General features: G+C 45.6%; 1 protein-coding gene across 3 annotated transcripts in view; it reads left to right on the plus strand.

Annotated features, from left to right (window-relative positions):
- FAM149A (family with sequence similarity 149 member A) overlaps positions 1-7,541 on the plus strand; it is a 54,804-nt gene extending 47,263 nt beyond the window's left edge. For 2 of the 3 annotated variants that reach the window (XM_066380205.1, XM_066380206.1), the window contains exons 13-14: positions 565-643; positions 5,592-7,541. In XM_066380205.1, the coding sequence (XP_066236302.1) occupies positions 565-643; positions 5,592-5,665 (153 nt within the window). In that variant the 3' untranslated portion in view covers positions 5,666-7,541. The remainder of the gene's footprint in view (positions 1-564; positions 644-5,591) is intronic. The other variant, XR_010751014.1, reaches the window with a different exon arrangement.
- Positions 7,542-15,752: the final 8,211 nt, after the last annotated feature.

Here is a 15,752-nt window from a genome sequence, read left to right on the forward strand (position 1 = left end):
TGGAATATTACTCGGTCATAAGAAAGGATGAGATCTTACCATTTGCAACCACATAGATGTACCAAGAGAGTATTATGTTAAGTGAAGTAAGTGAAGAAAAAAAAAAAAAAAAGACATGTCAAAAAAAATCAAAACAAAACAAAAAAAGACAAAGCTCATAGAATTTCACGTGTATTTTGAGTCTAAAGAACATAGTAAACTAAACAGAAACAGATTCATAGATACAGAGAACAGCAGACTGGTGGTTGACAGTGGAGGGGGGCTGGGAGACTGGGTGGAAGAGGTGAAGGGACTGGGAAGTAGAGTGGTATTTGCAGAATAGTCCGGGGATGTCAAGTACAGCCCAGGGAACATTGTCAATACTCTTGTATATCTCTGCGTGGTGTCGGGTGGGCACTGGGCATATCAGGGGGCACGTGCTGTAAAGTAGGTGATTGTCTAACCACTATTCTCCTCACCTGAAACTAGTATAAAAATAATATTGAATGTAAAAATATATGTCATACAAGGAAAAAGTATCTGAAACAGTAAAACTCATCCTTCATTTTATTTTTCTTCTGACAGTCAGACCCGCCTCAGAAAGGTTCATTGACACTGATGGAGTTTGCTGGACACACCTGGACAGGTCAAGGTTTTCTGGCAGGTCAGTGTTCTCTGGGTATAAATAAAATGGCGTAATTTGGGAAGTTTCAAGTTTGGGAAAGAGAAATTGAAGATTGTCGACCTTGATAGGACTGTTTTTGGCCCTGTCAGAAGGAATACGAAGGGTTAGCGGTGTCTGGCCGGACCTCAGAACTCTCTGTAAAGACAAGCAAAGACAAGCTGTTGTTCGTTGTAAAGGGGAAAACGCCCCAGTGCCTTTAATTAACTTGGGGCCTCACCCTCATAGGCAAGGAAAATGCTGCCTTGTGAATCTTAGGAGAAACTAGTGTCTCTCTTTTGGCTGTCACCTTTGATGCTTTTCTTCTAAACCCTGTTCTTAAGAGTCTTTTTGAAGATCTAATTATAAAAATGCTTAATAAAATCACACATGTATTCTAATTATTTTAAACACAGAGTGTTACAGATAAGTATGCTCCTTGAAGAATCAAGTTTCCAGTCTAAATTCAATCCAATGATGTTTTAATTTTCAGACTGTGATCAACATTTTTGTTCAAGGAGGCAGCGTGGCACTGTCATGACGTGTGTCACTGTGGAGCCTGCCGCCTGCTCGCTGAGCAATCTTTGGGGTGCTTAAACCTCTCTGGGCCTCAGGTTCTTCTTTTATAACAGGCTGGGGGGATAAAACAATTATTGGAAAATGTGTGGAGAGGTCCTAGCTAGATGCCAGACAGACATTGTTTGGCCAAAATCATGAACCTATCTATTATAGATAATCTGAAATGTAAAGGATAATTTGCTGTTTTAAGGGAAACAATTCATATATTATAATTTCAAAATAAATTTAGCAGAATGTAAGCATGGGAACAATACAGATTCATCACTGTCTACACCAGCCCTTCTGTCGTTCTCTAGCAGAATGGTGTCAGAGATTCGTTAGCCTTTTGAGATTTTCTCCGATGTTTGAAAGCTCTCTGCTGCTGTGCCTTCCTGTTGCTTTTTTTTTTCCTTCTACATTCCCCCGCATTGCTAGCTGTCATGGTCAGTGACAACAGTTCTTTCTCCAAAAGGCAACCACGCTGTATTATCAGGTATTGCTGTCAACATTATCACAGATGGTCAAAGGGAAAGCAGACATCCAAGTTTGTTTATTAATAACTTACAATGTAACCAATGTCCCCCAATACATTTAATTTTTAAAAAATAATTAAGTCACAGTGTACTGAGTGCTCACTCTGTGCCAAGTTCTGTGCTCAATGAGACAGAGAGTCAAACACCAAGGATGTCCCGGTCTGGTGTGAGAGATGCCGAGGGAGGGGTGGGGAGCAGGGCCACCCAGCTGGGTATGCAGGTGGGCAAAGGGGCAGAGAGCCTGCCTGGAGGGGGCACGAGCCACCGAGTCAGGAGGAACATCCTGCGGGATGTGAGAGAGAAGGGAGTGAGGCTGACATCTGCGATTGATCGTGCGGATGGCGGGATGGCGTTGAAAGAGGGGCCTGGAGGGACTGTGAGGAATTCCGAGGGAGACGTGGACTGCGGGGCCTGGAGGGACTGTGAGGAATTCCACGGGAGACGTGGACTGCGGGGCCTGGAGGGACTGGGAGGAATTCCACGGGAGACGTGGACTGCGGGGCCTGGAGGGACTGGGAGGAATTCCACGGGAGACGTGGACTGCGGGACCTGGAGGGACTGGGAGGAATTCCACGGGAGACGTGGACTGCGGGGCCTGGAGGGACTGGGAGGAATTCCACGGGAGACGTGGACTGCGGGGCCTGGAGGGACTGGGAGGAATTCCACAGGAGACGTGGACTGCGGGGCCTGGAGGGACTGGGAGGAATTCCACAGGAGACGTGGACTGCGGGGCCTGGAGGGACTGGGAGGAATTCCACGGGAGACGTGGACTGCGGGGCCTGGAGGGACTGGGAGGAATTCCACGGGAGACGTGGACTGCGGGGCCTGGAAGGACTGTGACAAATTCCTCTGGGAGACGTGGACTGCGGGGCCTGGAGGGACTGAGAGGAATTCCACGGGAGACGTGGACTGCGGGGCCTGGAGGGACTGTGAGGAATTCCACGGGAGACGTGGACTGCGGGGCCTGGAGGGACTGGGAGGAATTCCACGGGAGACGTGGACTGCGGGGCCTGGAGGGACTGGGAGGAATTCCACGGGAGACGTGGACTGCGGGGCCTGGAGGGACTGGGAGGAATTCCACAGGAGACGTGGACTGCGGGGCCTGGAGGGACTGTGAGGAATTCCACGGGAGACGTGGACTGCAGGGCCTGGAGGGACTGGGAGGAATTCCACGGGAGACGTGGACTGCGGGGCCTGGAGGGACTGGGAGGAATTCCACGGGAGACGTGGACTGCAGGGCCTGGAGGGACTGGGAGGAATTCCACGGGAGACGTGGACTGCGGGGCCTGGAGGGACTGGGAGGAATTCCACGGGAGACGTGGACTGCGGGGCCTGGAGGGACTGGGAGGAATTCCACGGGAGACGTGGACTGCGGGGCCTGGAGGGACTGTGACGAATTCCACGGGAGACGTGGAGGGACTGGGAGGAATTCCACGGGAGACGTGGACTGCAGGGCCTGGAGGGACTGGGAGGAATTCCACGGGAGACGTGGACTGCGGGGCCTGGAGGGACTGTGACGAATTCCACGGGAGACGTGGAGGGACTGGGAGGAATTCCACGGGAGACGTGGACTGCAGGGCCTGGAGGGACTGGGAGGAATTCCACAGGAGACGTGGACTGCGGGGCCTGGAGGGACTGGGAGGAATTCCACGGGAGACGTGGACTGCGGGGCCTGGAGGGACTGGGAGGAATTCCACGGGAGACGTGGACTGCGGGGCCTGGAGGGACTGGGAGGAATTCCACGGGAGACGTGGACTGCGGGGCCTGGAGGGACTGTGAGGAATTCCACGGGAGACGTGGACTGCGGGGCCTGGAGGGACTGGGAGGAATTCCACGGGAGACGTGGACTGCGGGGCCTGGAGGGACTGTGACGAATTCCACGGGAGACGTGGAGGGACTGGGAGGAATTCCACGGGAGACGTGGACTGCGGGGCCTGGAGGGACTGTGAGGAATTCCACGGGAGACGTGGACTGCGGGGCCTGGAGGGACTGGGAGGAATTCCACGGGAGACGTGGACTGCGGGGCCTGGAGGGACTGTGACGAATTCCACGGGAGACGTGGAGGGACTGGGAGGAATTCCACGGGAGACGTGGACTGCGGGGCCTGGGGGGACTGGGAGGAATTCCACAGGAGACGTGGACTGCGGGGCCTGGAGGGACTGGGAGGAATTCCACGGGAGACGTGGACTGTGGGACTTGGAGGGACTGGGAGGAATTCCACGGGAGACATTGACTGCGGGGCCTGGAGGGACTGTGAGGAATTCCACGGGAGACGTGGACTGCGGGGCCTGGGGGGACTGGGAGGAATTCCACGGGAGACGTGGACTGCGGGGCCTGGGGGGACTGGGAGGAATTGCACGGGAGACGTGGACTGCGGGGCCTGGAGGGACTGGGAGGAATTCCACGGGAGACGTGGACTGCGGGGCCTGGAGGAACTGGGAGGAATTCCACGGGAGACGTGGACTGTGGGACTTGGAGGGACTGGGAGGAATTCCGTGGGAGACGTGGACTGCGGGGCCTGGAGGGACTGGGAGGAATTCCACGGGAGACGTGGACTGCGGGGCCTGGAGGGACTGGGAGGAATTCCACGGGAGACGTGGACTGCGGGGCCTGGAGGGACTGGGAGGAATTCCACGGGAGACGTGGACTGCGGGGCCTGGAGGGACTGGGAGGAATTCCACAGGAGACGTGGACTGCAGCGGGCAGGGGGGTGTCGGGCCTGGAGGGACTGGGAGGAATTCCACGGGAGACGTGGACTGCAGCGGGCAGGGGGGTGTCGGGCCTGGAGGGACTGGGAGGAATTCCACGGGAGACGTGGACTGCAGCGGGCAGGGGGGTGTCGGGCCTGGAGGGACTGGGAGGAATTCCACGGGAGACGTGGACTGCAGCGGGCAGGGGGGTGTCGGGCCTGGAGGGACTGGGAGGAATTCCACGGGAGACGTGGACTGCGGGGCCTGGAGGGACTGGGAGGAATTCCACGGGAGACGTGGACTGCGGGGCCTGGAGGGACTGGGAGGAATTCCTCGGGAGACGTGGACTGCAGCGGGCAGGGGGGTGTCGGGCCTGGAGGGACTGGGAGGAATTCCACGGGAGACGTGGACTGCAGCGGGGAGGGGGGTGTCGGGCCTGGAGGGACTGGGAGGAATTCCACGGGAGACGTGGACTGCGGGGCCTGGAGGGACTGGGAGGAATTCCACGGGAGACGTGGACTGCAGCGGGCAGGGGGGTGTCGCCTGGTTTGGTGGGCTCACCAGAGTGGAGATGAAGGGACAGAACGGGGCTCTGAATTTGATTCAACTCTGCACTCTTAATTGTTCACCAAACACTAAGTCTGTGTAATCTCTTCTCAAGAACTTGTGACAACTGTTACTGCTGACGGTCACTTCTATGGAAGTGACAGAGGGCACATTAAGAGAAGTTCCTCTATTTCAAAGGATTATTTCTTTATTTCTGACAAGTAAGCGTGTGGTCTCTTTCTTACCTTTGCTTCCACATCAAAAAGTATCTGGGGCTATGAACTTACCAACATATTGTTTTTGTGGCTGAAAAAAAGAGAGAAAAGGAGCTGACTTTGCTTTCGCCCCTGTGAAGCGGAAGGGAGAATGCTCCCAGAGCCTGCACGCCACCTCCTGGCCTCCTGGGGGGAGTATGGGGGCGGAGGAGCACCCTGCCTTCTTCTTGGGACCCCCAAACAGCACCTGACATGATTTAGCACATGACTGATTTGTGCAAAAATGACAGTAAAATAATTTTTTTTCTTTTTTAAAAAATATCATCTGCATTTAATATACAAAACAATCCTTTTGCGAGCTGGAATTTAGAACATTTTAATGAGAATTACTTCTTGGTTGGTGTTTCAGGTTCACAGCATCCACCTAAATCTTTTCAGAGGACAACGTTGACTTTAAGGAAGAGATTTCAAGTGGCGTCTTGAGGTCACTTCACCAGAACTGCAGCACTGTGCTGGAGCACACCGTTCATCACTTGGAAAATAGAAGAGCAAGTATTATATTAGGTATCTGTTTGACAGTCTGAGACACTAAATCATCTGAGAGAAATGCAGACAAATAAACAACTTAATTTTGAACATTTGGCATTGTAAACAGAATACAGGTAAAACTCACCGGTATTTTTTTGGATTTTTCTTAAGTGAGAAGCGGGAGGCAGAGAGACAGACTCCCGCATGCGCCCAACCAGGATCCACCTGGCATGTCCATTAGGGGACAATGCTCTGCCCATCTAGGGCATTGCTCTGTTGCAACTGGAGCCATTCTAGCCCCTGAGGCGGAGGCCATGGAGCCGTCCTCAGCCCCTGGGCCAACTTTGCTCCAATGGAATCTTGGCTGCGGGAGAGGAAGAGAGAGATAGAGAGGAAGGAGAGGGGGAAGGGTGGAGAAGCAGATGGGCGCTTCTCCTGTGTGCCCTGGCTGGGAATCGAACCCGGGACTTCCACAAGCCGAGCCGATGCTCTACTGCTGAAACAACTGGCCAGGGCCCTCACCAGTCTTTTTTATGGGAAGCATTTCAATATGGATTATTTAGGCTTTGTTCAGAAGAATCTAATATATGTTCATAAGCCATTGTTTTATCCATTCTACACAGACATACACATAGTGTATGTATTCACACACTACTTAATATACGAGAGTATATTTTCTGTTAAGATGCCATGTTGTAACATTGTGTTTTGACGTATTTTTTGAGTCTCATTCCATTATTCTATCAAAATCCTAGTCACCGATAGACATTATTTCCTTCTTTAGACAGTAACAGAGTCCCCTTTGGTGCAATCTGCCAGTGTGACGAGGATTCAGATTGTTCGAGTCATTGTGCTGCCTTTCCCACACCCTTTACAAGTGCCGTTTAGTTCTGAACCTCTTTGAGCAATGTCCATGGCTAAGTCTCCCAGGTCACTTTGTTTTGCTAGTTTTCATGTACAAATTCAGGCAGTCTGTTTAGGAATATCCCCAGTTTATTGATTTTTAAAATCGATTGATTTTAGTAATTACTATAAACATAAATAAAATATATTGCATATGGTTTCCTCTTGATCGTCTAACCTGAAGCATTCGTCCGTTGGAGAGAAGGCTTTGTAGCAGCATCTGCCTCATTTGTCAACAGCCTGATTGCTCCTCAGATGTCACCTCTGGACATAAAACCTCCCCGCTCCCTCTGCCTAAAGCAGCAGCTCCTCCCTCTCTCCATCCTCCTGCCCTGCTTTATTTTGCTTCAGAGCGAGCAGCCCTGTCTGATATTAACATGGAGAGTGGAATGGAGAATGCAAAGGAGAAGTGGCCAACTGAAGGCAAGGGTCCAGGGTCGCTTCTCTTTTCCTCCCCTCCCTCAGTGTTTTTCTTTGTGGTCATTTAAATTCTTGGACTCATTTTGATCTTCTCAGATCCCAACTTCCCATAATTTCTTCTTTTCTATCAGAAAATTATATTTTATCAACTTAATTTTTATTAAATCCAAAATGAAACTTTATAATATATATGTATCATATAAATATATACTAAATTATTTTCAAATATATTTCTGGTTGTAGGAAGAGAGGATCATTGCCCACTTACAGATGTCTGGAAATTAAGAAGTGGTTGGGACTGGAATTAGTGTTGTCCTGGATCACAGGGTGACAAAACCAAAATGACCCTAGAACCTTATCTCTCCTCCCCATTCTCTATTTCAGTTCCTATAGTAATGGCCTTGTTCAGGAGCAGTCATGAGGATGATCACTGTATCTCTGGCTCTTTTGGATGGCCACAGTTCCATGACTGTAGGTAATATTCCTAATGCCTAGTCACCTACACAAAGACTTTTCTAACCATCCCTAAATATTAGCTATAAAAGCTTTCAAGAGAAAATATCCATCTTAATTTTGCAGTTGTCAAACGTGAGGAATTTCTAGACCTGCAGGCATTCTGAAGCCCCTGTTCCTACGCATCTGGAGTTAAGTGCTCTCTGGTCTGTAGTAACCGTCAAAAGTGCCATGTCTACCCACCCAGCTTTCTCACAACCATTCCGGCTATTTTATGTAATTTCAAGTCTTTACCTAATCAGTCCTGACTTCTTAGTAAAGGATGGATATGCATCCTATACTAACATTAAAATGGAGTATCTAAAATGAATTATTATTTTTTTCATCAGAGAACTACTGAATAGATTTTTTTGGTAACTTTATTTTATTTGGCTTCAGAGTTTTACAACAACAAAACCTATTATTTATGTATATTGATAAAAATAGAACAAATGTAGTGATCTTGATTCATATCTTCTGAAGATTTTCAATTAGAAGACAAGGAGGATTTTAGACATAACAAAAAGACAGGGTTCCGCCCCTGGCTTCAAGAAGAACTTCTCATAGCATATATTTTTACACTTGCATTAAAGGTGGTATTTTATTTATATGTTAACTGAGATTTAACCATTAGTAAATAATCCTTATATCAAAGATGGTGCTTTTTGAACTGTGTAGGGAAACATTAGGGTAGTGTTTTCATAATCATCAATAATAAATGAGTCATCTTAAAATTCCTCTGTTAAAAATTGAAAAAAGGCAAACTAACTTATTCCTGGAATCAATTTTTAAATTAAGGTAGTGACTACATTAATAAAACGGCTGTTAATTTATCCATACCAAAGAAGGAATGAAGTTAAAAATAATATAAAACCATGTAAAATACCATATAAACTACTAGATTTTATAAAGTTAATGTAAGATGAAATATCCACATTGGTGTTGTTTTGCACTAGCATGTAATTACTATACCAATTAAGAGGTACATTTTTATATATTATAAATCATTTGGGTATTATATTTTTATTGTCATTGTTTTCCTATGACTACAGATCATTGTTCAGGATTTTTAATTCTTTATTTTTTAATAAAATATAAAGTGTTAAAAGAGTTTTAAAAAATGTATTGCTTTCATAAAAGCTTGTTTAGACTCCCAATTTTTGTATAATGTGTGCAAATATCTCTCTGCATTTTTTAATACACAAGTAATTCACTCATTTATTTCCACATAGCAGACTTTCCCCTGTGATTTCAAAATATATAATATATCCACCTAAGTTTGTGAGAGTTTTTACCTTTTTTTGAATACTCCAGTTTAATCTTTGTTTCAGAAAATTATATTCCTGTACGCTGATCATCATGGATTTATTATTTCATTGACTATTTGTCAAGAACCTTTTTGTGTGCTGAGATTCTGTTCTAAGGATTAGACTGAACAAGATAAAGTCTTTGCCTTAACAGAACTTAGATTCTCGGGGAGGAGACAATCAATTGCTTAATATCATAAATCATCTGGGTACTATATTTTTATTCTCAAAAGTTTTCAATAAACAAATCTATAAAAACATAAAATAAGGTCAGATAGCAGTAAGTGATTATGAAGAAACCTAAAACAGGTGTGCAACTTTAGATAGAACAGCCAGGAAAGGTTTTATTACAGACGTAACATTTGAGCCAAGATGAGAAGAAGATGAGATAAAAAGTCATGTAGATATGAAAAAGAGAATTCTAGACACAGGAAAGAACACACTGATTTAAAATAGCTGCACTCAGCAAAGAGGCCTTGGCGACATAGACTAGAATTGACAAGAGGGTAAATGACAGGAGGTGATCAACGAAATACTAGGAGCTGAGTGATCAAGAACCTTTTTTGGCCTTGGAAATTGAAAGTTATCTGGAACAGGAAGCAACCGAAAAGCTTTGAGGACAGAATGATGCAATCCGACACGAGATGAGGTGACCGGTGACAGTGATGCAACTGCTGAGAAGTCATAGGACTTTGGATATGTTTTAAAAGTCGAGTCAGCGGGATTTTGTTGTGGCGACTACATGTGAAGTGTAACTAAAGAATCAATATTGACTCCAAGACTTTGGCTCAACACTTGGAAAGATGGTGTGGCCATTTGGTGAAGTTAGGAAGAACTCAAGAGGAGCACGCTTAGACATGTGCTGGGACGTGTCATATTTGGGATACCTGTTGGATGCCTACGTGAAGACGCGGAGGTATCTGGGTATCTGAACCGGGGTTTAGAGAAGAGGTGTGGACCGGAAGTACGGACTTCCCAACAAAGAGATGGTGTTAAAGTACTTCATGGATGAGATAACCGAAGAGTGAGTGTGAAGACACAGGGAAAAAGAGTACCAAGCCCTGGGCCTTTTCACATCTAGAACTATGGGAGGTGGAAAGAGACCAGCAAAGCAAACTGAGAAAAATAACTGGTGAGGGAGAATAAAAGTCAAGAGAATGTGGAATCCTTGAAGTCAAATGGGGGGGGGGGCAGTTCTAGGAAAAAATTGGGCATATCACTACTGATCTTACAGATATTTAAACTGAACCAGTATACTATGACTAATTTGGTTTGAAAATTTAGATGAAATGTTTAAATTCCTTGAAAAACATTATCACCAAAGAAGAAATAGAAAATCAGGAAAGGATTTAAAATCGATTATAGACTTAAATCTATCATTAAAGTCCTCTCAGAGAGAACTCCAAGTCCTGAGGACTTCTATGGTTAATTCTTCCAAATATTTAAGGGGAAATAGTAGCATCAATAACAACAATATAAAAAATAACTCAAGGTAATAGAAAGTTTTGTAAGGCTAACATAACCTTGATACAAACCTTGATAAAGGTATTACAAAAAGGGGGAGGGGAATAGAATAATAGGCCAACCTCATCTCTCAACACAGACGATATGGACTCCTAAGCTAGACGGTAGCAAGTCAAGTCAGTTAGGAATAAAATGACTCATACATACCATCCAAATTAGATCTATGTCAGGAATGCAAGTTTGAGCTACCATGTGAAAAATAATTGGTGAACAAATAATGTCAAAGTAAACCAACCACATTGATTTTCTCAATAGGTGAAGAAAAAGTCTTTAAAAAATTCATTCATAATAAAATGTCCTAGTAATCTAGGAAGAGAAGGGAACAACTATCATTTGATTATGGGTATTTACAGAAAAAAGCAACCCTACAGCAAACTTAACACTTAAAGGTAAATATTTAACTCTACCCCCCAGAGATCAGAAGCAATACAAGAAGTTCCTGCTTGCAGTCAGCGTTACTCATCATTGGACAAGACGTCCTCACCAGCACAGTAGGGCAAGAGTAACATAGACAGTCTTAAGAATTGGAAAGAAAAAAAATCCTTCACAAAAAACATCATTGTGTAGGTAGAAAATTCAAAATAATCTACAGATATACTTGAAAATCAATACGTGATTTTAGCAAGCTCATTGAATACAAGATCAACATAAAATTCTTTTGCATTTCTAGATACTAACAATAATTAGATAATAAAATAATAAAAATTTATAATGGCCTCAAAAAATCAAGCGATAGGAATACATTTAATAAAATGGCTAATATTAGTCATAATTCTCATAGAAACAGAATCAATAGAGTATGTGTGTGTGTGTGTGTGTGTGTGTGTGTGTGTGTGTGTGTGTATGAAATAAAAAAATATATGTGAGATGTCTGAAACAACCATTGGTCATAAAATGAATAATAAGTTGTGATATAGTCAAACAGTGGAATAATACTTAGCTATGAAAAGGGATACCACTACATACAGCAATAAAGAGTCATCTCACAGGAATAAGTTGAGTTTAAGAAGACTTGCAAGAGTACAGACAATGTGATTTCATGCTCTGTTGTATGACCTGGAGGGAAGGTCCACAGACGTGATGATGCTTGTCCATAAAACTGTACTTTAAGTAATGTGCAGTTTATCTGATCTTGGTGATTCAACAATTCATGACAGTTTCCTTCCTGTTATACACATAATTTGCTATGTGTAATAATGTGAATAATAGTTTTATATTCAGCCAGAATTTAGTTTTGTAATCTAAGTTAAATATCTTTTTCCTACTGAGAGTCATTCCAAATGACAGAAAAGTTAAGGAAATCAAAGTGTTAATATTTACAACGTTTTCTGTAGTTTATAACATATTCTGACCCATGGCCGCAACTTTCAAAAGCATGTATTTCAAGCCGGGGAGAGTAGCAAAGGTTCCAAGTGGCAAGGGATTTATCCTTTCGTATACAAATATTGATCAACTTACGACCTATGCAACTTACGACCATTCGACTTTAGGATCACAATTGCTCCGCGTCTGGCAGCACAAGCGTTGCCCAGCTGGGTGTACGACAGTGCGGACCAGCTTCCGGCAGTACTGCCATCTCCGCGTGCACCATTTCAACTGTTATCCCAGACTCGGTACAGCAATTTGTGTTCTGTGTCTTGGATATTTTTCATCAAACCCCTCCCAAGATGTCTACCAAGAGGAAATTGTCTTTGCAAATATTAAACCAGTTGTACTGGTAATGCAGTGTTTTACTTAAACCTGACGAATGTAAAAATAAGAAACAAAATGGTGTAGAGATGATACAAATGGCATAAAATGAACAAATAAAATTATGATACATAACAATAATGAAAGAAAATTATGATAAAATATGATTTAAAGATTTTTATAACATCATTTCACAGTACTGTACATATAGCCTACTCAATTTATGACCAAATCATGTTACAACCGGTCTGTTGGAACCAATCGTGGTCGTAAGTCGAGCACTAGCTGTAGATCAAATCTGCAAGAGAGAAAGTTGGAGACATCTTCCTCCTCAGCTGGCTCAGTGCCAGGAAGCTGGCAGGGCGGTTACGGAACGTGGGTGGATTACCTTCACATTGGCAATGCCATGATGCCTACATAGAGCACCACTGTATTTCAGGGTGGACATTCCAGGGTGCAGAACTGTGAACTTTGTTGCCAAAAGGGAAGGGTGTCGCCATGGGTTTCTCTGAAGCCTGGCCATCTGACAGTCAGTCTGAAATTTTAGGGCACTGTGAGAAGTGTCCTATCTGGTGACAAATAGGATGGGAAGGATGACTGAGGAAACGAAGTGACAGGCTTTTGCATTATTGGCCCTTTCCAAAAAAATTCCTCAGTGCTCTCTCTCTCACACACACATTGCCTTCAATATAAAGATAAAATTTCTAAGCCTAGGAGTCAAGGTCTCCTTAAGTTGGCACCATGCTGCCTGGGAACATGATCTTGTTCTGGTCACTATGAGCCACCCTGTGCTCCAAGCAGGGGGCCCCCGGCACAGTCTCCTGAACCCATCACACCCTTCTCTGCCTCGGAGTGCTTCTTGCTCACCTTGGCTGCTGCTGGAAGCGCTCCCCCCTTCTCCCCAGCTAGAGAGCAGTGGTTGTACATTCCCTGTTTTGTCCACAGAGATTAGTCGAGTCGGATACAGACAAATCCCATAGTTTCATTGCTACAGTAGACTTTTAAAGAGATGAGATATACTTAAATATATTAAATAAATACATTTTTAAAAGTCTTTAACTAATTAAATAATATCAAGGTGAGTAAAATAAAGAATGTAAGTTCTTCTTTTCCATGGCCATCGGTTAGTCAAATAAGTTTGTAAGTATGATATATATGTTTGCTTGCTTATAGTTTGCATTGGGTGTGGGGGACAGGCTGTAAGCAGGCAGGGTCGTTATAGCCTAAGGCTTAGTTTTAAGACTAAGCTTTCCCCCACACCCTTGACTGTTGCATGATAGAGGATGGTGCACTCTCCTGAGGAATCCCATTATGCCTCAGATAAGTGACTTTGTATCAGAAACTTCCTTGTTTGTATATTGGATTACAGGTTTTGATTTCTACACTATAAAATGGGGCAGAGGAGCCCATGCTGGGGGAGAGCAGAGAAAGGCCACGTGGAGGAGAGGGGAAGCAACCAAGATGGCAGAGTGCTGAAGGAGATGGGGAACAGAGGTGAATAAGGCTGGTGAGGTAGAAACCTTTGATTCTAGGAAACTCGGATAAGTCAGTGTCTTTGGGAGTGTTTTCCCACTGTGTGTATTTCTTGCCCACCAGGTGCAAACTAGGATTAAAGCTAATGGCCCACCAGTTCTTGGCTCCATTGTTTCATTACCGTCTGTCCGAATCAAATGTGAACCTACACGGGCCAGGCAGCTGTGATGGTGGCCGTGGCTACTGGCTTTACAGCAGGCAAGGTCCTTATAGCCTAAGAATTAGTTTTAAGACTAAGCCTTTCCCACCCTTTTTTTTTTGTATTTTTCTGAAGCTGGAAACGGGGAGGCAGTCAGACAGACTCCCGCATGCGCCCGACCGGGATCCACCCGGCACGCCCACCAGGGGGCGCCCATCTGGGGCGTCGCTCTGTCGCAACCAGAGCCATTCTACCATTCTAGCGCCTGAGGCAGAGGCCACAGAGCCATCCCCAGTGCCGGGGCCAGCTTTGCTCCAATGGAGCCTCGGCTGCGGGAGGGGAAGAGAGAGACAGAGAGGAAGGAGAGGGGGGAGGGGCGGAGAAGCAGAGGGGCACCTCTCCTGTGTGCCCTGGCCGGGAATCGAACCCGGGACTCCAGCACACCAGGCCGACACTCTACCACTGAGCCAACCAGCCAGGGCTCCCACCCTTTTAATACTAAGATCTTTTCAACATTCTTCTAATACTAAGATCTTCTCAAAACTAAGCCTTTCCCCACACCCTTGACTGTTGCATGATGTGGGGTGGTGCACTCTTATGAGGAATCCCATTTATTCCTCAGATAATTGGCTTTGTATTAGAGACTTCTTTATTTGTATATTGGCTTAAAGGCTTTTTCTACACTCTAAAATGAAGCAGACTGGGGGCTCTGGCTCGCTCAGATTCTGCCGTCAGCATTGCAGAGGAGAGGCCAGTTTATGCAGAGTTTGTGCAGAGAGAAAGAGTTGGGGAATATAAGTGAATAAGGTTGGTGGGGCCTTTGATTTTAGAATCAATCAGTGGCTTTGGGAGCCCTGAATGTAAAGGGAAGTGTTTTCCCACTGTGTGTATTTTCTCGCCCTGCTGGGTGCGAGCTAGGATTAAAGCTAATGGCCCACCAGTTCCTGGCTCTGTTGTTCATACTGTCTGTCTGAATCAAATGCTAACCTGCACTGGCCAGGCAGCTGTAGTGGTGGCCATGGCTACTGGCCCTACACCATCACATAAAGTTGATCAGTGTTTTGCTTCCCAGACATTAGTGTGGCTGTAGCGAAAGGAACGTTTTTCCCCAAAGATGGCATTACATTATATTTTCTATCCTGCACCTTAAAAAAAATTTTTTTTCCAGTTATTTCGTGAATCTCTTTTCATGTCAGTACATATGGATCACTCAAAAAAAAAAAAAAAAAAAATCAGCTGGAGAAACGCCTCAAGCATATTTTTCTCTAAAGGAAAGAGGCCCTGCAAGTGGCAGGGGACAGATTACAAAAGCTGTTAGTACAACTAATCTAAGCAAAGAGAGGTTCTGGGCGCTTTTCAACAGCTCATCTTCCTCAGCACTTTCCCTACAGCAGAAGGACCCGCTCCTAGGAGACGCACACTCTTAGCCCAGCCCCTTCGTAAGGGGGATGTGTAGAAAAAGGAACCAGAGTCAGGACAGGTTCCTTCGCCTGAAGAAAAGAGAAATTGGTAGTCAGGGAACACAGCTCAGGGGCAGAACGGGGGCAGCCTTCTCGCCGACCCTCCCTTTCTCCTTCCGCAGGCTCCGTGATTTGTCTCCTTTGTCTTTTCAGAGCACTCCATAATTACTGTCTCTTTATCCAACCCTCCTTCCACCCGCCAGCATCTCTTTTCTGCACCGCTTCCAGAGACCTTGACATTCATCCTCTCCCACCCGTCCCAGTGTTCCTAACGTCCCGAGGCTTTCTTTGGTCCCGAGGATATTTTGGAAACTTTTTGAATCACAAGAGCATTATTCAGCTCTCCCGTGACCCGATGGCAAACTTTAACTAGCACCCTTAAGTTTGGTGTCCCTAGAGCAAAGTAGGACACTGTTCTGAATGACCCTGATGCGAAGCCAGGGTGCGACCCACCTCCCGCGGGCAGCCAGTCCCAGCAGAGTAGACGACGCTTTCGGTTGCGCAAGGAAGCATGAGGTTAGGTACCCAGCCAGGGGAAAAAAATAACTCCAAAGGCCGACTTTCAAAGCCGATGC

The sequence above is a fragment of the Saccopteryx leptura genome, chromosome 4 (assembly GCF_036850995.1).
Source record: "Saccopteryx leptura isolate mSacLep1 chromosome 4, mSacLep1_pri_phased_curated, whole genome shotgun sequence".
Taxonomy (NCBI): Eukaryota; Metazoa; Chordata; class Mammalia; order Chiroptera; family Emballonuridae; genus Saccopteryx; species Saccopteryx leptura.